This window comes from Acomys minous (genome assembly GCF_964271855.1).
Source record: "Acomys minous genome assembly, chromosome: 5".
Lineage (NCBI taxonomy): Eukaryota > Metazoa > Chordata > Mammalia > Rodentia > Muridae > Acomys > Acomys minous.
The window spans coordinates 105,155,771-105,177,543 of record NC_140494.1 but is presented as its reverse complement, the minus strand read 5'-3'; the positions used below and the strand labels follow the sequence as shown (position 1 = coordinate 105,177,543).

The following is a 21,773-nucleotide window of genomic DNA, read 5'->3' as shown; positions in this document are numbered from 1 at the left end:
AGGTGTGTTCTGACTCACGCCATGGCCTCTCAATAGCATTGTCAACTATGAGTCCCTCAGTGGACTGGTCCACTGGTGTATCACAGCCCTCAAGGTTCAGGGATCTGTCTGTGATTAGTTATGCTAGCTGGAGACCAAGGCTCTTTCTACTCGGGGACTTCTAAGGGGGACATCTCCCATGTGGGCCATCCTACCTGCTATCTCCCATGTGGGCCATCCTACCTGCTATCTCCCATGTGGGCCATCCTACCTGCTATCTCCCATGTGGGCCATCCTACCTGCTATCTCCCATGTGGGCCATCCTACCTGCTATCTCCCATGTGGGCCATCCTACCTGCTATCTCCCATGTGGACCATCCTACCTGCTATCCTAACAGCATGTCCACACCCAACTCAGTTATCCATTAAGTAAACGGATACAGCCTTGTGCCAGCATAGTCTGAAACAAGTAGAAACAACGATAATACCCAACTCCTGGAGAAGGCATTAATCTCTATTATTAGGAAGGAGTTGGGCGTGGTAGCGCCCACCTTTAATTCCAGTGCTTAGGAGGCAGAGGCAGGCAGATCTCTGAGTTCAAGGCCAGCCTGGTGTACAGACTGAGTTCCAGGACGGCCTACACAGAGAAACCCTGTTGCAAAAGGAAACAAACAAACAAACAAGCAATCAAGGTGCCAAGGCATCTATATAAAATTATCTTATACATATAAAAATATACCTCTATGATATGTAGAGGAAGTTCCAGGAATATTTCACCAAAATGCTCACAATATTTACCTTTATGTGGTGAGACCTAGAAGGGATTTAATTTCTTCCTTACAATAATAGTGACTTTGTAATGTTTAGAGATTATATGAAATAAAGTACAGGACAATATGATGAGTTTAAATAATAACTCTTATATTTTCTTTGTACTTTGGGGGATTGTTTGGGACCTTTCTTTTGTGTGCTTCTGTAATAAGATCTAAAGCACATTATCGATGTAGTCAAACTTTAAGACAACACAGGCTGGGCTGGGGAGGGTGGGCTAGTTGTAGGGGCTTGTCTAGTATGACTTAGTTCCTAGGAAACACACACACACACACACACACACACACACACACACACACACACACACACGAGAGAGAGAGGGGGGGGGAGGAGGACACTGCGATAAATTATCTAGAGGCATGTGTCCTCTGCCCAGCTCCCAGCGTTTCCTACAGCCTCTGTAACTGTTAAGTGACCATGACACTTCACTCAGTACTGCTGGACATGGATCACCAGAAAATATACCAGTTTTTTTTTGTTCTTGCCATGACAAAAAAAAGCAACCTAAGGAAGGAAGGGTCTGTTTAGGGTCATGGTGAGAGTATATAGATCGCTGTGGCAGGGAAGGCATGAGGCAGCCGATCACCACGCGCCCACAGTTAGGAATGGAGAGAGATGGGCTCTGCTCAGCTCACGCCCTCCATGTTGTTTTGTACACGCCTGCAGTACATGGGATGATGCCACTCACATTCCGGGAGGGTCATTTTCTCTTACTTCTAAACACTTTTCCAGACAAGGCTAGGTGGGTTTCTGTTTGTTTGCTTTGTTTTGTGTTGTTTTGTTTTTTGAGACTGCATTTCTCTGTGTATCTCTGGCCTTTCTGGAACTCAGTCTGTAGACCAGCCTGGCCTCAAAGTCAAGATCTGCCTGCCTCTGTCTCCTGAGAGCTGAGATTAAAGCCACTACCTGGCAAGCCTAGGTGGTTTTAAATTCCAACATATTGATATCAAAATTAACCATTCAGAAGGATTATCAGTGAGGGACTGTCTTAGTTTTTTGTTGCTATGATAAACTTCTTTGGGAAAAAAAAAGAAAAACAACTTAAAGGTACAAACATTTTATTCTGGCCTGTGGTTCAAGTCACACGGCCCATCACGGCAAAGAAGTCAGTGTCAGGACACAGCTGGGCACATTGCATCCACAAGCAGGAACTAGAGATGGATGAATGGAAGATGTTGCTGTTTGGCTCCTCTTTCCCATCCATGTTGTCTAGGACGCTAGCCAATGGAATGGTGCCACCCTCCATGGGTAGGGTTTTTTGGTTGTTTGTTTGTTTGTTTGTTTGTTTGGTCACCTCAATTAACATATTCAAGGTAGTTTCTGCCCCCCAGACCTATAGTCTATTTCTTAGGTGATTTTAGATTCTGTCCAGATGATAATTAACACTAACCATTACAGAGACCAGTGTCTTCTCATCTCTAGTTCCAACCACTAAGACACTACCCACTGGTTTTGAGAACATCAGTCCTGTTTTCTCCAATTCTGGGGGAAATGATTCAAATGTTTCTTACTAGTATTCACACACTCACCTGGGCGGCATCAGGACCAGAAAGTTTAGAACACTCAAATCCCTGGTCACTCTTCTTCTCCCACCCATTGCGCTCCCTGTGAAGCTACAGTTACGTCAGCATCCACCCCTGTTCTTCAGCAAGACACAGCTCATAGGCACAAAGCCTTAGCCCTCTTAGATTATCCACTTTCCCCACAACAACAGGAAGTGAGGGAAGGAAGAGGACGTGGTTCCAGTGGAATTTCCAGGAAGTATCTGAAATCATTCACACTGGGTGTCACTCTCTGTGGTGAGGGCCAGTTGAGGGGTCCGGTCCTCAAACTAGAACCCGAGCACTGCTAAGTGCCAGAGACATTTTTCGGGGACCAAAACTAGTTTCCTAATCATACCACGATGTCATCTGACCTCTTCATTGGGTCAACAACTGCACCAATGGCACAAAAGCAATGACAAATAAAACCGTTGGCTCCATCTCATGAATCAAGACAGGGCATCAAACTGGACCTATAATTACTGCGTCCTTCTCATTCACGTGCTTGTCAGCTTATTGAAGAACATCCCAGCGAAGCAATGAACTTATTACTATCATTAAGTCTCAACACTGAGCAAAAAAAGCTTTTTAATATTTGCTGTGACAGGAAGGGAGGGCTACACGAAGCATTTCTGAAACACACAGGTATCATGTGCATATAAAGGAAAAGCACGCTTTTGATCCATATGTTGAGCTAGCCACTCTTCTCATGAAGCAGTATTTTTCCTTGAAAGAAAATTGATAGACAAACTGTGATTATTTAGACCTGATAGTTGGGAATCATTTTCCCAGAGATGAACAAAATCGGCTTGTCATTGTGAGGAAATAAGCTGCTAATATTTACTGCTAATCACAGACAGTTTTTCAGGTGAAAATTAGAATTTGCAAGAAAGCATGTCTCTTTCACCATAAACTTGACAGTTGTCTAATCTCTAAAGAGTCTTTTCAGATGTTAATACCTGTAATTTTGATATCGCATAATAAAATGGATCAGCACTAAGAGACAGTCAGAATTCAGATAACTTATATTTTCCAATTGGCCATTCAAATGATGCTAAAGTACAAAATTAGATATGGGTGCAACTCGGTCCAAGCGCAGCACAGATAGTGCAAGAGAATTCAATTCAAAATAACTAGAAAAGAGTCTATGGTATGGTTTCAGATGCTATATGGCAAAGTTTGAGCACAGTAGTGTCTTAGCTGGGGTTTCTATTTCTGTGAAGAGACACCATGACCAGCACTATTCTTACAAAGGAAAACATTTCACTGAGGCTGGCTTACAGTTTCAGAGGTTTAGTTCACTATTGTCATGGCAGGAAGCGTGACAGCACACAGGCAGACATGGTGCTGGAGGAGTAGCTGAGACTTCTACATCTAGATCCACAGGCAGCAGGAAGAGATAGTGAGCCACTGGGCCTGGCTTGAGTTTTTGAAACCTCAAAGTCCAGCCCCCCAGTGACATACTTCCTCCAACAAGGCCACACCTACTTCAACAAGGCCACACCTACTTCAACCAGGTCATACCTCCTAATAGTTCTTTTCCCAATAAGTCTATGGGGGCCATTTTCATTCAAACCACTACAAATAACAAATTTTAAAAAAATCTACATTTATCTAAAAGGCTTTCAAATGCCCTTCTACTTTATAATTCTTTATGAAGTTGAATTTTCTTAATATATTTCAACCAAATAATATATCATAACATATTGAATACAGAAGCAAGTATTAGAATCCAGTTACCTTTTATTAAGGTCTGTAAAGGGTTTGGAAAGGTGGTTCCACAGTTAAGAGCATTTGCTATTCTTCCAAAGGACTTCAGTACCTATACTGGGTGGCTCATAACCTGTAAATCTAGCTTTAGGGGACAGGAGATCCAATGTCTTCTTCTGGCCTCTGCAGTCACCTGCATATATGGCACTCACATAGACATACATTAACAAAAATAATAAAATTAAAATTTTGTACATATATGTAAGTGAAGTTTGAAAAACTGTTCAATAATTCTCCTTTTAAAAATATTTTACTAATATTTTAAACACATGAAAACTTAGCTGTGACTCTAACCAATTAGATGGAGGATCTGTATACTGAAAACTACAGAATCTGTAATCATTTTAAAAGAAATTTAAAAAATCTAAATATAGCAATATATCATGTTCATTGATTATAAAAATTCAGTATAACTGTTAGATTCATTCTTTCCAAAGTGATGTATTGATTTAATATAACCTAACCAAGATTCCAGCAGGAATCTTCATAAACACAAATAAATTGATTCTAAAATTTATATTTTAAATGTAGATAAAGAACATAAGCAAAACAATTTTATATAGTAATATGAACATGGAGGATTTACCTCATCCAGGTTGACTTCTAAGGTGGCAGTCTTTTATGACGTGAAAGCCCTGAGCTCGGCAAAATGGAGGACTCCATTTGTCAGTAGGGCTCCCTTATCTCTGCCTGATCTGGGGAGGCTGAATGTCACTTGTCCTTAGGGAAGTTACAGGTCCAACTAACTCCCTTACCCCCATAGAATCTGTTTAGCAAGCACTTGGGACTGCTGGAATGCCTCCCTATGCTAATAAGGCATCTCAGTACCTCAGCCCTTCAGCCAAGACATTCACGCCCCCTGGATTCACGCCCCCCCCCACAAAGTTCTATATAACCCTCCTCCACTCCTAATAAAATTGATCTGCCTCTCTTCAGCTGATCACTGAAGATTATTTCCATTTGTGTTCATGGGCCACTGAACCCTCAGTTTGTTGCTTCTACTCCCCTGTTCCTGAGGGCCGGTGACCCCAGGAACAAGGGAGAATTGCACACCTAGTTTTGAATCATATGATAATTAACATGGATGATATTGATTAAAGGGTAGACATGTAGGATTGAGATGGCAGAACTCAGTGATAGAGTGCTTGCCTAGAAGTACTGGATGCCAATCATAGTGCTGAATAATAATAATTAGTAATAACAATAATAATAACCAGACTTATAGATCAATGGAACAGAATACAGAGTTAGATATATATGCATACTAATACATTCAGTTGGTTTTTGATCAAGTACAAAGACAATTAGATGAGAAAGTGTAGATTCTTCAGTACAGGATGCTGGGACCCTTGGATGTCCTTTTCCAAATAAACAACACCAAACAGTAACCTACATCTGAGCCGTATCAAAGTGGCTCACTATCCTGATTATGAGACATAAAACACTAACAATTTAAAAGCATCAAATGACATCCTTGTGAGCTTGGATTTGGCAAGAGTCTTGGCTGTAACACAGTTGGAAAAGAAAAAGTTTATAAATTGATGCTACAATGTTAAAATAATTTGTTCTGATTAAGGATACAGTTAAGAGACCGAGGAAAGTCATACAGAGAAAGCGTTTGCAAAGCACAGTTCTAACAAAGACTCCAGCTCCTGTATAGGTATAGAACTCTGAAATTTTATATTAGCTACGTTTCTAATCTCTGTGACAAAACACTGGACAAAAGCAACTTAAGAAAAGGAAGATCTACACTGCCTCACAGTCTGAGGACACACCGTTTGAAGATGCAGTCCACCCTTGTGGTGTCACAGTGACAGCAGTGTGAGGCAGCCAGTCACATGCCTTCAGCCAGGAAGCTGAGAAAGAGGAGAGCTTACATACAGCTTGCTTTCTCCAGCCACATTCAAGGTGGGAATATCTTCCATCCTCACTTGGACCTTTCTGGAAATACCCTCACAAACACACCTGAGGAGTTGCCATGGTGATTCTAAATCTGGTTAAGTAAACAATGAAGATTACCCATCACAAAACTTCATAAGAAACAACCAAAGGTACGGTAAAAAGTATTTAAATAGTACTTCACCAAAGACGATCTTTTTGTGTATCAGGAAAACACAAACCAAAACACCTTAGACACTGTTAGACATCAAATTAGATGCCTTTAAAATATACTGACGATACTAAGTACTGGCACAGCCTGTAAAGCATGGTACAGACACGCTGGAAACAGGAAGGTTTGTTGTTGTTGTTGCTGCTGTTGTTCACAATTACAAGATGACCCAAGAAGGGCTGGAGAGATGGCTCAGCAATTGAGAACACATTCTGTTCTTGCAGAAGACTGAGATTTAGCTCGCAGCACCCAGGTCGGTTGGCTCACAATCCCCTGGAAGTCCAGCTCCAGTGGATTCTCTGACACGAGCACTCATATGCTCATATGCACACACACACACACACACACACACACACACACACACACACACACACACAGACACAAACCCATACAAAACCAAGATGATTCAAGAATCCCGCCTATAGTCATTTGTTTCAGAGCAATGAAAACTCATATTTGCACAAAAACCAGTGCGTAATTATTGAAACCTATGCTCATGTTGGCTTTTGGCTTATGCATCTTTGTAAAGCAGAGCTCTTAAAAGAAGCCAGCTATATCTGCTGGGGACGTGGCTTTGGGGGGTTTGACAGAGGAGAACAGCCTGAGGCTGACCAGGAGTGTGGAGTTTCTAAGACTGTAGGGCAACGGTCTTTCCCCACCTGTGCACTCTTCCTGGTGGTACCCATGCAGACACCCGTCGTGGAGAGCAGTCTGCCCTGTGCTCTCTGAGGGAAGAGCACGAAGACATATGTTGTTCAGCCATGCCACAGCAGCTCTGTCAGACTAATCCAATTTAAGAAGATATGTGACATTTCTTGCACCTTAGTGATACGGAGCAAATTCCTCCTGGCCCTGCAGATGTTATTTGGAAAACCAGGAAGAAAATGAAATGGTCCGTTGAGCACTGAGCATTAATGTAGCTCTCTGCTATGGTTTCCTATGAGATATTCCTCACAGGTGCCTGTGTTTGAATGAATTATTTGGTTCCAAGCTGCTGGCTGGTAGCAATGTTATTTAGGGGGTGGGGGTAAGGGTGGGATTTTGGAATCTTTAGGAAGTTGTGGTGCTCTGAACAAGAGTGATTCCCATAGTTCATATATTTGAACGCTTAGGGAATGGCACTGTTTGAAAGGATTAGAAGGCGCGGCCTTGTTGGAGGAAGTGTGTTATAGGTGGGTGGGCTTTGAGGTTTCACCAACCCAAGCCAGGCCCAGTGGCTTCCTCTTCCTGTTGCCTGCAGATCCAGATTTAGAACTCCCAGCTACCTCTCCAGCACCATGTCTGTCTGCCTGCTGCCATGCCCTCCACCGTAATCTGAAACACACTGTGAGCCAGCCCCAATGAAATGCTTTCTTTTGTCAGAGTTACTGTGGTCACAGCAATAGGACGGTGACTAAGACAGGTGGAGTCTAGCTGGACGAAATGAATCTGTTTTGGCGTGGATGCTGCCAGAGGTAGGGGTGGAGGGATGGAGAAGACAGGTTTCTGACCGAGTGCCCCTGTGGGGTCTGAGGGAGGAACACCATTGCTGCAGTTTAGGTATACCAAAGAGCAACTTTACTTACCTCGGGATGAGCCTCTAGCCAGCTAGGACTGTGGTCAAGTCTCTGGAGCTGACTGCAGTGGTGAGAGGAAGGAGGGAGTTTCTTTAAGGCTGAAAAAACTATAACCAGGTGTTCAGGCCAGTATAAAGTAACCGTTTAATCATTTTTGAAGTGAACATTTAGTTATTCTTTAAAGTGACAGACCCCTTTCCTGAGTAAAGTTCGGGGAGATGATAGCAGGATGTTTACATGGACTTGGTGAAGCAACAGGGTTCTCTCTCCCTGTAGCCTGCAATTAAAGGGACTTGGCAGATGTCCCACTCCATGGAGCTGCTGGGGGGGGCAGGGGGGGCGGGGGGGGTGTACCCTTCAAGAGGAAGCTGAGGGGAGGGAACAGGAGTCGCTGCAGGGAAAGCGCGGATGGACACCCATGGCACTTGTGAGAGCCAGCCAGGTCAGGAAGGCAGGCTTCTACCACAGAGCTGCCTCGTCCCTGGCTCCTGCCATTCTGCCCTCAGCTGCTGTATCAGGGCCCACCCTTCGAGAGTCCCATGCCCGTGTGGAGAGGCCTGGGAGAAAGGCCGCAGGAAATGCGGTTGCGCCAGTGTGACCTCAGCTGGGCCTGGAGTGTTCCCAGGGATCCGGTGCCTGCTTGGTCAGCAGGTAAGACAGACACTGGCAAGCTGAGGAGCATGCGTGCCTGGCTGCGCATCAGGTCTATTCACCCCCTACTTCCTGTCTACGGCCAAGCTGTAACAAGCAACTCAGCAATCCTGGTCCACTATTCCTCCCCCACCAGAAAGGCCTGAAACTCGCTAAAATCATGAGCCAAAAATAAACTCTTTCTCCCTTACACTGCCTCTGTGGGGAATATTTTTATTTTATTTTATTACTTATTTATTTATTTATTTATTTATTTATTTTTGCCACCACGAGAAGAGAAGTAACCAACATAATCATGGACCACAGAGAGAAGAGAACCTGGCAACACTGTTGGGAACAAGCAAAAGAAACTTATTCTAAGTCCTACCATTTCATTTTCAGACTCCATTTACTCATAGGGGGAAGCTAAGTCAAGATCTTAGGCCCTAGGGGAGCTGGGGACTTCCCAATAGCTGAACAGCTTCTGTTGTAAGGAAACAGTTGTCTGAGAGCAGACGTCTCAGGGACAGCTTGTAAGGAGACAATTGTCTGAGTCCAGTCATTTTCAGGACAACTTCTCCATCTTGTTTGTAGGGTCAACTAAGTTCATGTTCTCAGGCCCAGGAACCTACTCCTGTACTGATTGGTGGAAACTCCCTTGCCTTGAGTCAAAATATGATTGGACAATGCTACAGCCCACCCCTCCCCCCTCACTTTGTGATTTCATCCTTTAAGTAAGCTCTATACGACGTCCCTTCAGGGTCATAGTTCAGCCCCAAGTCTGTTCTGAGGCCTTGATTGATCAGTAGCGGCTTGATGACAATACTTTTTTTGTCATCTGCATTGACCTGGTGTTTGAGTTACGTTGGATTTAGGCAGACCCCCTACAACAACACCGTCACAGAACTTATGGAGCATCGAGAAAAGTCAGCCAGAGGAGGAAGGGGAAAAGTTGGTGATAAGGAAGTTGGCGAGTTTGCTGAACAGTTGAAAGCCATGGAGATTTCAGTGAGGTAAGAACTTACAAGTGTCCGTTGGATGTGACAACAGGCATCATTAGTGTCATGGGGCAGTGGGCAGACGGCCGTGGGAAGAGAATGGGAGCTGAGGACATGTGACCCTTACAGCTCTAAACTTGCCAGCTTCATTAGCTGAACAGTCATCAGAGGCCACTGGACAAGACACTGGAGGAAAGTTGTTCCATGGACAGGTAACTCGCCCATCAGTGACACTGGGAACAGGGGAAACTCAACTTGGGCCTCTGTGACTTAGAGAAATGGCTAGCTGGATAGCCACCTGCCCTGGGTAAGAATATCCTTTTCAGAGAGATCAGTCCACTGCTCAAAAGCTAGAAGAAAGTTTATACTTGAAGATTTGCTTACACGACCTCTCTCTCTTATTTGTTCAGTGAAGGGACACGGTGACAAAGGAACTGGATAATCTCTTTGTGTCGATTGCTTTTATCCACCATCCCGTTGGAGATGCTCACACTCTACATACGAGAAAGTAGAGGGATTGGCTTGCCCGGGACCACAGAGTTAAGTGAGCGGCCGAGCTGGAATCCGCACCTCCAGGTACTCTGGGCCCAAGCCTACACGACTACAACAGTGTAATAGGAAGAGCTCCTGAAAGCAAAGGTGGGGCCGCCTTCTCTGAGACTCAACTTTGGGTAGAGAAGGCATCAGGTGCTATCTACATCTCACATCCTGTTGGAAGGACCTGAACTGCGGACGGTCAGGGTCAAATATCAGGCCAGGCCTTCACCTCTCCGGCAGGGCCAGCTTTAACAAAGCTTTCCTTCTGGGCGGTCCAGGGCTGACCATCTACTGTGTGGTCCTCCCTGCTTTCTGTGCAGATGTGCTGTAAGGTCATGACGTTGTTTACTTCCTGGGCTGAGCCACAGCATTCCCAAATGACAGGAAGTGAGGTCTAGTGCAGAGGAGGTAGAGAATGAGTGGCATGTGCCCTTTGGAGCCAGTGACCCAGATGAAGGAGTCATGGCGGTGTATTGTGGGACAACTTTTGGTTTGAGAGGGCTTCCTGGAAACCATCTATTTGGGAGTGAGGGCGGGGCCTCTCGATGCCCTTCTCTAAGGTTCTGGAAATTGCCAAGGCTGAGCTTCTGGTCATGTGACACTCCAAGGGTTGTGCCCAGCCGTCCCTGGGGAGTTGTTTCACCCCTTTCCCATCCTGGAAAGAAACAGAGAGCCCGACCCTACTGAGGTCACGGATAGCAGGGGCTCTGGGACTCGGTAGTGTGCAGACTGCAGGGGAAAAGCATCAACAACCACGGTCTGTTTCAAAGTCCAGCTCTGGCCCTTGAAAGCTGGGAAGTTTGGGAGGCCACGCCTTTGTTTCCTTGTTTATAAAGTAGGGTGCTTTGTGGGATCACAGGCTTACAGGAATAACGGACATCGGGTGCTCTGCACAGCATCTGACATTGGCAGATGCTGAATTATTTTCCCCATCCCTCCTTACTGCCATTGCCAGGAGCTCTCCATGTGCATCTCCTTATGCTGTCCCAATTGCATCAGGGGGGAAAAAAAGGAGAGCAATTACGAGAAACAATGGCCCCTGGGAATCTAATCAAACCCCAGAGGCAACCAGATCATCAGCTAAGCTGTAAGTGGCTCCTCTCCACAGAGCCATCACTTGCCCTGGTCCTAAGAGCTCATGGGGTTCTCATATGCATCCCAGAGAAATTCCATGGAAACTCAACAGCTAACAAGTGAAGGCAAACCCAAAGGGTCTGATCGCTCTCTGGAGATGTTTGAGATCTGGGAACCTGGGACAGTACTCCTGTGTTTGCCCCTCACCACCACTGCACAACCTCCTGGGAATCCTGGACTAGTTGGGGAGGCTCCACTATACCCTTTCTGTAATATTTTTCAGCCTCTATAGATGTCCTGGGTTAAAGAACTTAGTTTCCATTTCCTTTGTAGAGTCTGATTTTTTTCTATGCTATTTCCACTCCTTCCCGTATGTGCCAATCAGCTTATAATTTGAAAAGTCAGAGCTACCCTGGAAATAGTTATGCGAAGGAAGATAGATGAGCAGAAGTGGCCAAGGTCCTGGTACTCTGACCTGGGTTTGGCTTCTAGAGTAACAGTCAGCTTCTTCAGATGGGCCTGGCTGTCCTCTAAAATGAATGTTTACTTTCGTATGGTCAGCAGCTGATGAAGGCTGTAACTCCTGGCCCCACAGCCCCTTGGTGACACTCTGCGATACGCTTGCTTACACCTATCACCTTGGAGCCAGGCATTTAAGAAACGGGTGTATCTTCTACATGGTTTTGGGCAAAAGCAGACGACATGGCCATGTCAGTCACACAATGGAAAGACCCAGGTCCTGGCAAGCCCACGTGGGAGAAGGTCTCCAGCTGATGGAGCACCCTTGAGAGACTGTTAATGGACGGTAGGTAGAGTCAGATTGAGTTAAACCGTGGAAGTTGTAGGCACTATTAAGAGTCCTGTTACTGTGCTGAGGAATCCAGCAGCAGCCACAGCCCTCAGCACCACCCTTAGGCCTTCTTGTGTAGATGAAGCAAGAAAAGAGGCAGGAAGGAAGGATCACGTGGGCATCAGTAAGAGATACAAATGAGGAGTGAAGTTTCTGCTTCTGAGATTTCAGGGGCAGATTTCTGGGGCCTGCTGGGAACAGGACTTCTAAAACACAGATATGTCTGGAAGGCTGTAGTGCAAGGCCACTTTTGCTGCCTACAAGCGAGGTGTCTGGAACCAAAAAGAGCACACAGCTCTTCTTAAAAATGAAGGTGTTTATGCTCAGGATGAAACTGAGTTCTACTTAGGCAAGAGATGTGCTTATGTGTATAAAGCAAAAAGCAACACAGTGACTACTGGAGGCAAACCAAACAAAACCAGAGTGACCTGGGGAAAAGTAACTCCGGCCCATGGAAACAGTGGCACGGTTCATGCCAAATTCCTGCGGAGGCCATTGGACACAGAATGCATGTGATGTTGTACCCTTCCCATATTTAAACTAATGAAAAGTAAATAAATAAAAGTGCATTGGGGGGGGGAGAGGTGGGGGAAAACAAAGGAGCTGGGCGTGGTGGCACACTCCTGTAATCCCAGCACTCAGGGAGGCAGAGGCAGGTGGATCTCTATGAATTTGAGGCCATCCAGATATACAAAGCAAGTCCAGAACAGTCAAGGCTACACAGAGAAACCCTGTCTTCAAAATAAAAAAGATACAAACAAAGCAGATGTCTCATAGGCCAGGCACATGCAGGCCTGGAAAAATGCTGGCTGTGGCCACAGGCATGTGCATGTGTGGTAGTGGTGCTGGACAGTCATTAGTGGAGTCATAACTGTCAAAGTTCATGTAGTAAATGCTTAAAAAATGAGGGAGCAGGCGGGTGGTGGTGGCTGGCTCATGCCTTTATTCCCAACACTCGGGAGGTAGAGACCGGTGCATCTCTGTGAGTTCAAGGCCATCCTGGTCTACAGAGCTAGTTCAAGGGCAGCTACGACTACATGGAGAAACTCTGTCTTGAAAAACAATACAACAACAACAAGGTTAGGGGCCAGCATAGAGAGGTAGCTCTTGTGGAAGAGGCCAAAGGCACCTAATCTGCCCTCTTGTTAAGAAGTGGGTAATCACCTGGGCTTCTGAATGCCCTTCTTGCTGAAATAACAAAGGCAGAGGAAGAGGACAAGACTAACCCTGGAGTGCCCTTCCCATGCCACGTCTACTTTAGGAATGTCCATCTACTCTTTAAAACTCACTTCAAACCTCTTCTCCTTGGCTAAGCCTTCTCTGACCTCTGTAAAGGAGGCTGGTGGCTCCCATGAGCACGTTCCAAGCACGGTATGTGCACTTAGTCATTACTTCTGTCACACAGAGTAGAGGGTGCTCTGTGCTCTTAGCGTGAGTACCTGAGATCACTAAGCTCTGGTATCGTCACTGAACAGGTGTGTGATTGGGTGAACAGAACCCAAAGATGGGAAACTCAACAAGAAACCTGTCTGAGATGCTGAGGCACTGGGGCACAGTACAGGCCATCTTGACTTTCTAACCTACATCATCAAAGAAACAGCCGACTTCTTTGTGTCACACACTTTTATTATTGAAACCCATTGCTGGGATCTTCTGCAGACGTGACTGCTGCCCCCTTTCCCAACTTTGAGGACATTCCCTAAGGTTCCAGCCTTATCTGATGCTGCCCAACCACTCCAGCTTGCCTGAGCTGATCTGATCTCCTTGAATTTGCCTCGGAGACTGAGTATCACAAGAGGTCTGGTAGACCCAAGGAAGGTGAGGAGAGTGGGGCTGAAAAGGAACAGTTGACCAAAAGAAAAAGGCCTGGGAAGTACCAGGACCATGGTAACTTAGCCCCACCCCTAAGGGCAGTTTAGAGGTTCTGAGGACAGTTCTTGTTTTTTCTTCAATGCTGAAAGATAAGGGAGGCAGAAACAAACCTCATAGTCAGCCTTTGGGTGTAAAAGATGTTATACACCTAGACTCTCCCATGGGTCCCGGGAGGCTAACCAGGACAGAACACACATCTTCAGTTCTTCCGCCTGGCCGTAGTCAGAGGCTAGAGCAGCACGCGTGGCACTTATCTGTCAGCCCAAATGAGGCTTTTCTTCCCTGAGTGGTTCAAAGGGCCCTGGTCTCTACACCGACTTGGAGATGCCCATCCTGAGGATTTCCTTAAGGCACTTCACCCAATTTCATGAAGCCAGTAATATATCGCAGGACGCTACAGTGGCACAACTCCCACGAGTCCCCTGGAGCTCATGAAGTGATTCGTGTGAAAGCTCCAAAGGTCCCTAGGATTTTTGGAGGTTTCTTATAGTCACACTTAGTTCTATATTTTAAATACAAAAATAAAATCCACCGCAACAGCTTGTGACCAAAAGTACAGCAAGCCTGAGTCACAGTCACCACCCAGAGATGGGCAGCCACAGTAGAGCCCAGCTCTGGAATCCACAGCAGGCCCGACGTTCTCAACAACCGTGGGAGTGGCTTTCCACCGAGGACTTGTGGTCTGGGCACTGAAAAGCCAGACTCTGACAAAACTTGCTGCTGTCCCAGCACAGCAATGATGTCACTGGCTTCTGGGCATCTGTCCAATCCAGGTTGGCCTCCAAGTCAGAGTCAGAGGAGTGACAACTGCTGCTGTCATGTTCCAGGCCCTTCCTGGGCTCATTTTTTTTTCTTTTTTGGCTCCACCTTCATTTATGGACTCTTAGGAACACACCTGGTGCCCAAACTCTTAACTCCAGATTTCCAGCCTGGAGTTCTGAGAAGAGTTGAGTCTTCCTGTTTTCTAAAGAACTTAGAAGAATAGCAACACACACACACACACACACACACACACACACACACACACACACACACGTACGATGTCAACACACACGCCACATACACACTCTCACAGAGACAGCAGACAGCCGAGGTGGAAGGAACAAAGGTGCCTGGTGCTCACTAGCCCCGATGCTGTCAAATGGCCAGTCCCTTCGGCCAAGATCTTCATAGCAGTCAGTGATGTGAGGAAGGCATGGTTAGGATTTCCGGAAGCGTACCTCACTCTGAGGAAGAGAGCAGGAAAACAGGGTAAAAGTGAGCATGAGACACAGAAGCCCAAGGACTAGAGGACAGCTGAAGCCACCTGGCACATTCTCCGGGAGAGAGGGGATGCCCTCTGAGGCTCATGGCACAGGGTTCTGGCACAGTCTGCCTCTGAGTTTTGCATCAAATCTTCCCTTGCCCACAGAATATGGGAGGGTTGGTCATAGCACCTGGCTTTACAGTTGTAGACAAGAGACTGGCAAGGGAGGCAGGATTGGGCTGAGCAGATCCCGCAGAGCTGGGAGTGGATCCATGTTTTCTGATGGTCAACTTCCTGCCGTGAAGGTAGCTTCCTAGCACACTCTAGTGGCCAAGTTGGATGCCTTTGACTATCACTGGGAGAGAACAATACTGGTGCTGACACTACACCTAGGTTCAACCATTTCTGTTCCAAGGGAAGAAAGGAGGAAAACTGACATCTTGGGCTAGTCTCATGCCTGACATCTAACCTTGTCTTGGACATCCACAAACGCACAGGCTCAAGTGGCCCCTGTCTGAACCGCCTCCACCCTCTGCCAGGCTCTATGTCTGCCCTGAGCACTCACCTCCATCTTGCTATAAATCCAGGAAAGCACTTCCGTCACTTTGGTGTACACACCAGGCTTGTTTCTCTGGCCACAGCCTGTGCCCCAGCTGGTGACACCTGCCAGGTACCAGCGATTGTTTTGCTCACAGACAAGAGGTCCTCCACTGTCTCCCTGCAAGGAAGAGCCAGAGGGTGAGTCAGCCTGGTGCCAAAAGGAAGATTCAAATCAGGGAAAGGGTGGGTCTCGTGTCCCCATGTCAGTCCTGGCACTCCAGCCTTCTCCCATCTCCAGGGCCATGAGACCTGAGCGCCACCCACAAGGACCTCACCTGGCAGGAGTCTCTCCCTCCTCGAAGGTCCCCAGCGCACATCATCCTCGGGGTAAGGTAATTGTCATAAACCAAGTAGTCATTGCACTTCTTGAAGTCAATGAGGTTGACCTGCACCTCTCGGAGGAAGGGAGATGTCTTCTCTTCAGTGAGATGAACATGGGGACAGAGGATAGGAAGCCAGTGAGACTGTGGAAAGCCTCACAGCCGTCAGCTGCACCCTCAGGACCCAGATCCTAAGCCTCCTAGGAGTAGAGAGCACTACATCTGTGTCCAAGCCCATCCTTCCATGGTGGGGCACACACCCTCACACCACGCACAACTCGCCTGCCCGAAAACAGGGACTTGCTCCCATGCACACTCACAAGCCTATGGGTGACCTGCCCGTGGTGGTTTGTATGAAGTGCCAACATGGCAGGGCCTAGAATCGCCTCGGAAAGAAGCCTCAGGGAATGCCCCTGAGGGATTTTCTTGACTAGGTAAACTGAGGCAGGAAGACCCATCCTAAATATGGGCAGTACCATTTCATGGGCTAGGTCCTAGACTGGATTAAAAAAAAGAGAGAGGGAGCAGGGTGGTGGGGGCACACGCCTTTAAGCCCAGCACTCAGGAGGCAGAGGTAGGTGGATCTCTGTGAGTTCGAGGCCAGCCTGGTCTATAGAGCAAATTCCAGGACAGCCAGGGCTACACAGAGAAACCCTGTCTTGACTAAAGGGGGCAGGGAGCTGAGCAGCAATACTAATCTCAGTCTGTTTCCTGACTGCAGACACAGTGTGATGAGCTGCCTAAGTTTATGCTGCTGCGACACCCCTGCCATGAGAGTCTGTCTCCTGGAACCATGAGCCAGTAAACCCGGAAGCCATTCTGTGAGGTATTTTGTGGCAGCAATGAGCGGAGTAACTAACTCATTGACTTTGCACGCCCGTCTACAGTCAGAGCACCATCTCATGTGCCATTTTCTCTCAGAACCCTAAAGATTTTAGGGCATGTCTTGATCTCTCCTCTATATGTGTGGACACACAGGACTGAAGGAATTATTAGCCCACCTCTGGTACTTAATCAGTGAAATGGGGACGGTCAGAAAGCTGTATCCAGGCCAGTTAGCTTTCCACCAGAGGAAGCCAAGGAACAGTGTCCTGACAGCTGGAGTCGGTCTGAATGTGGCCAGGCTAGCCAGGCCACAGTGTCCCTGCGAGGGACACAGATAGTCATCTATAGCTGACTCCTGACAAGGCACTCAGACTGAGGCCAAGTCAAACTGCTTCATCATCTTGCCTTAGGACAAGTGAAAGCAAGGTCCCAGCCAGGCCTAGAGGTGCAGGCTTGTCATCTCAACTGCCCTGGAGGCTAAGGCAGAAGCATCAGTTCAAGGCAAGCCTAGGCTGCAAAATGAGATCTAGTCCAGCCGGGTGACCTACTGAGACCTTGTCTCAAAATAAAACGTAAAGAAAGGCCTGGTAATGCCACTCGGTGGTACAGCACTTCTCTTTTTTACCATGAGCAAGAGGCTCTGGGTTCAAGACCCTCGCCAGTCAGCACAGGGCTCACTGCTCCCCCATCATGAGAGTCTTAGATTCCACCTTCCTTCCGGGTGAGATTCTTACATTTTCCAGCCACTGTTTCTCACCAGTGTTCAACCTAGAGAAAAGTGCCACATCCTTGACCTGTCCCCAAAGTCACCCCCAGCCTACGATAAGCCCATTCTAGTAGCTTCTTTGAGACATATTCATTTATTTCATTTTATGTATATGAGCTTCTTGTCTCTGTCTCTGTACCCTGTGCCCTTGGAGGCCAGAAGAGGGCCTCGGATCCCCTGGAACTGGGGTTACAGGCAGGCGTGGGCCACTGTGTGGGTGCTGAGAACTAAGTCTGGGTGCTCTGGAAGAGAGACAAATGCTCTTAACCAACGGAACCATCTCTCTGTTCCTCTAATAACCCCTTTTTTGTGTATGTGGGGAGGAGGAGGAGGGAGGTTTGAGACAGGGTTTTTCTGGTTGTCCTGGAACTCACTCTGTAGACCAGGCTGGACTTGAACTCAGAGATCCACCTACCTCTGCCTCTCTAGTGCTGGGAATTAAAGGCGTGGGCCACCACCACCCACCTCTCTAGTAGCCTCTTAATGAAATGTGTGTTTCCTCTCACTATCCTGAACAGTAAACCCACCTAATCGGCTGAAGGGCTTCCTTGCAGTCTTGCCTAGAAGGTGTTGTCACATGAACTGTACTGATACAATTACAGGTGTCCATGATCATATATTAACTATGAGCCTATACACCCAAACTCTTGCCTGAAAAAGCCTTCATCTGCCTGCACACACACACACACACACACACACACACACACACACACACACACACACACGAGGGGGGGAGCCTGGAGGAGAGAGAGAAAGAAGGAGGGAGGGAGAGAGGGAGGGAGGGAGAGAGAAAGAGAGAGAGAGAGAGAGAGAGAGAGAGAGAGAGAGAGAGAGAGAGAGTGTTTTGCATCTCTGCTTCTCACCATCTGTCTCCTTGGTTTTGCCAAAGCCTGTGATCCAGCAGGTCTCATTGAGGCCGAAGGTCTGACCATGCATAGGGAGACAGGCAGGGTGAATGTGAGCTGCAAGAAGACATTTAAGTATCAGAGAAGAAACAAGGTGGGGTCTTGGGTAGAGGGTGGGATAGGGCAGAGCACCGGGATTCTAGGAGTCTGATCCCTGCTCTCTCAGCGGCTCTGAATTCTCTGAGGCTTTGGAATGAGCAGGTATGAAAGTCAGCCATTTCCTCTGAACCTTTGCTGCCATCTGTGTGCTGCCGGCACCCACAAGGCCATTCTGGTTCCCTGTTATTGTGTGCCACTTTGGAAGTCAGCTTGAGCCAAGCTGACACAGGGTAGAGGAAAGTCTGTCAAGAGCATCTTTCTTGGCTCAGACTCTTCCAGGCCTTGGTCTCAAAGCGTGGACAATGAAAGATAAGTTTCAGATGCTGGGGCCATATTGCATGCCACCTGATCCAGGAGGGCACCTGTTGGCTGGCCACCACTTGGGGGCTCTCTGTATAAGCATTCTTCTGACATGGGGTGAGCAAATGCTCCAAGCAGGAGGAGCACACGCCCTGAAGACTGAGACCACAAAGCCCTGCTGACTAGCTCCCATGCCAGGCACTAGCTATCAAGTGTTATTGAACATCCCATCATAAGCACCCTAGGCATGGGATCCCCTTAGATGATACTGACCACCCAGATCTGAGCCAGAGGAAGGGAAATATTTGCTGATAGGGTGCTGCAGCGTTCTCATCACTCGTTATGGTCACTGCTGCATTCTGCACTCATTTCTCGGCCTGACCCAGATTCAGGGATCGATGAACTTTTGAGGATGGGGGGGGGGTGGGACTGAGGAGAGAGGGAATACTTCAGGTTGTGACTGTTAGTTTTAAACATCAACTCGCCATCACTTAGAAAGAGAATCTCAACTGAGGAAGTGTCTGGATCAGGCTGGCCTGTGGTTAAATCTGTGTGTGGGGGGGAGAGGGTGTGTTTATCTTGATCGTTAATAGATGGCAGAAGACCTGGCCCATTGTGATTGGCACCATTTCATAGCCTGGACCCTGGACTGTTTAAAAGAGGAGGAAAACTAGCTAAGTGCTAAGCAGCAAGCAAGAATGCATTTATTCTCTCTCTGCTCTTGAGTGTGGATGGGATATGACTAGCTATTTGAGTTCCTGCCTTGATTCCTGAAAGGGTGGACCATAACCAGGAACTACAAGACAAATAAACCCTTACCCCCACCCCCACGTAGCTTTTAGTCAGGGTCCTTTATCACAGCAACATAAATGAGACCAGAACACACGTTGAATTCTTCTTTCATGAATTGGGGCATAAACGTTGGTATCTACACATTTTGTCTGCTGGTGAGTAAATGCACACAAGCAAAGGAAAGGGTAATATTGATTATTAACAAAAAATCAAATCATACATTCTCCCTTATACTCATTGTTGAAATGTGTCTTAGCATGTAACATGGTTGTATGTGTCTCTAGCTGCAGACTTCTGAAGTCTGAAGAGGAGTTTAAATTTTGAGTTTTCACAGAAACTACTGCGCCTCAAGAAAATCCTGCCCTGAGCATATGCTCTGACCTTAGGGCTATATTAATGGAACTGGGATTCTTAGACTTAAGAATCATGTCCCAGGACACACCCACACCAGGAGAGGGAACCGGGTAAAACACGGGTGTGTCAGCCAAATGGTTTTAGAGTTGGGCAAAGTTGAGAAGGCTGCTCAAGTTCATGGTTTGTTTGTGTGAGTTGTGGGGGTGGAGTGGGGGACAGAGGCTGCTTGAGCCCTCAGCTTAGTTCTAGGCTCCATAGCTGAGCCTGGGCGGGTGTGGCAACAGAGAAGCCAGTTCAAAGACATCTGTACATCAAAGCTCTAGCCAGGCTCTTCCTTCTCATCCTGCTCTCATGAACCAGCTGTTCTATGGGTGGCAGACACTGCACTCATAATGGGCATGTGAGGAAATACCCATTCTCAGACAGGCTCAAGGCTCCGGGATGTTTGGACCAATCAGAGTTCTCCAAGGATTCTGGGAAGCCTAGTCCTCCGACAGAGAAGTGATTGCTTCCCCTCAGTGAGACTTTTATAGTAGACAACCCTGGACCTATTCTTCAGGCTCTCTTTTAAGCCTCCTTAACCTCCCTTTACCACTCCCTTTAAAGATTTTAATTTTTTAAGTACACGTATATGCGTGTCTGTGTGACTATGTACACAAGAATGCAGGTGCCTGTGGAAGCCAGAAGAGGGCGTCAGGGCCTCTGGAGCTGGAGTTGAAGGGAGGCGAGCTGCTGGACAAGGGTGCTGGGGACTTGGGTCCTCTGATAGAGTGAACAGTCCTGTCAGTTCTTTTAGACGTCACCATAGTTATCCTCTCTGCACTGCCCGCCAGCCTGCCACATCTGACTGCCCCTCCGCTCCTCCTGCTCCCCTGCCAGGACATCGCAGGCCCTTCCTGGTGATCTTGGTGTGAGCTTCCCATTTTGTCATTGGCTGTGTAGTAGACACAGAGTAAGACGTAATCACATGAGTGAGTGAGTGAGTGAGTGAGTGAGTGAGTGAGTGAGTGAGTGAGTAAAGCCTTCTTTGGCATTCAGTGTCCGCGGTGATCTGAGAACTTCTGTGGTCTTCCCGTCACGCAGCCTCATTTGGTCCTTTGCTCCCAGGTTAGAGCCTTGAGCCACTCAAATCTGTGCTCAACTCATGCTCTTCCCTGTAATGTGCACCATCAGCTAGGTCAGAGCTGAGTGGGAAGAACCGCGCTTTGGAGTCACAGCAACCAATCATCCGGGAACTACTGCCTGTCACTCACGGCCTCACTCAGCATCTCTCTCTCTCTAAAACTCTACTTCCCTGTATGTTAAACAGAGCTCATAGGCTCTGCTCTGCTGGGCTGGCTGGGCAGAATGCACCCAATCATACCTATCAGATATCTCCCAGTGTGTCATGGCTTACATGTAAAATGCCCCCATACAAGCCTATGTATTCTAACACTTGGTCCCAGCCCCCTGGCACTGCTTCGGGAACTTGTGGAACCTCTAGGAGGTGTAGTCTTCACCGGAGGAAGCAGGTTTAAGGGGGTGGACGTAAAGCTGTAAAGCCCATCTCTGCTTCATGATCTCACTTAGATATGAGAAAGTAGCTACACATTTCTGCTGCCATGAAATTACCTCCATTTGCTTCTCCATCACGAAGGTCTGTATTCCTTCAAGCCAAGAACCAAAATAAATCCTTGTGACCTTACCCTGCTTTTACTAGGTGTTCTGCCTCGGCAATGAGACAAGTAACGGATGCATGCTGTCTGGCAGCTGTTAAGTGCATAGTCACTAACGGTGAGTCAACCCAATCTATTTGTACTTATTAAGACTGTTTTACAA

At 47.2% G+C, this 21,773-nt stretch overlaps 1 protein-coding gene and 1 pseudogene across 5 annotated transcripts in view; one reads left to right on the top strand and one right to left on the bottom strand.

The window, feature by feature from the left end:
- Positions 1 to 12,095: 12,095 nt before the first annotated feature.
- Positions 12,096 to 12,415, top strand: LOC311598020 (large ribosomal subunit protein eL33-like; annotated as a pseudogene). Its single transcript has one exon. The product of its transcript is annotated as a large ribosomal subunit protein eL33-like (transcript).
- Positions 12,416 to 12,918: 503 nt separating this feature from the next.
- TMPRSS13 (transmembrane serine protease 13) overlaps positions 12,919 to 21,773 on the bottom strand; it is a 30,806-nt gene continuing 21,951 nt past the window's right edge. The window contains exons 11-14 of one of the 4 annotated variants that reach the window (XM_084783946.1): positions 18,369 to 18,467; positions 15,870 to 16,012; positions 15,560 to 15,712; positions 12,919 to 14,974 (exon numbers count right to left, since the gene is read on the bottom strand). In XM_084783946.1, coding sequence (XP_084640072.1) covers positions 14,948 to 14,974; positions 15,560 to 15,712; positions 15,870 to 16,012; positions 18,369 to 18,467 — 422 coding nt within the window. In that variant the 3' untranslated portion in view covers positions 12,919 to 14,947. The remainder of the gene's footprint in view (positions 14,975 to 15,559; positions 15,713 to 15,869; positions 16,013 to 18,368; positions 18,468 to 21,773) is intronic. The other 3 variants (XM_084783944.1, XM_084783947.1, XM_084783945.1) reach the window with 3 other exon arrangements.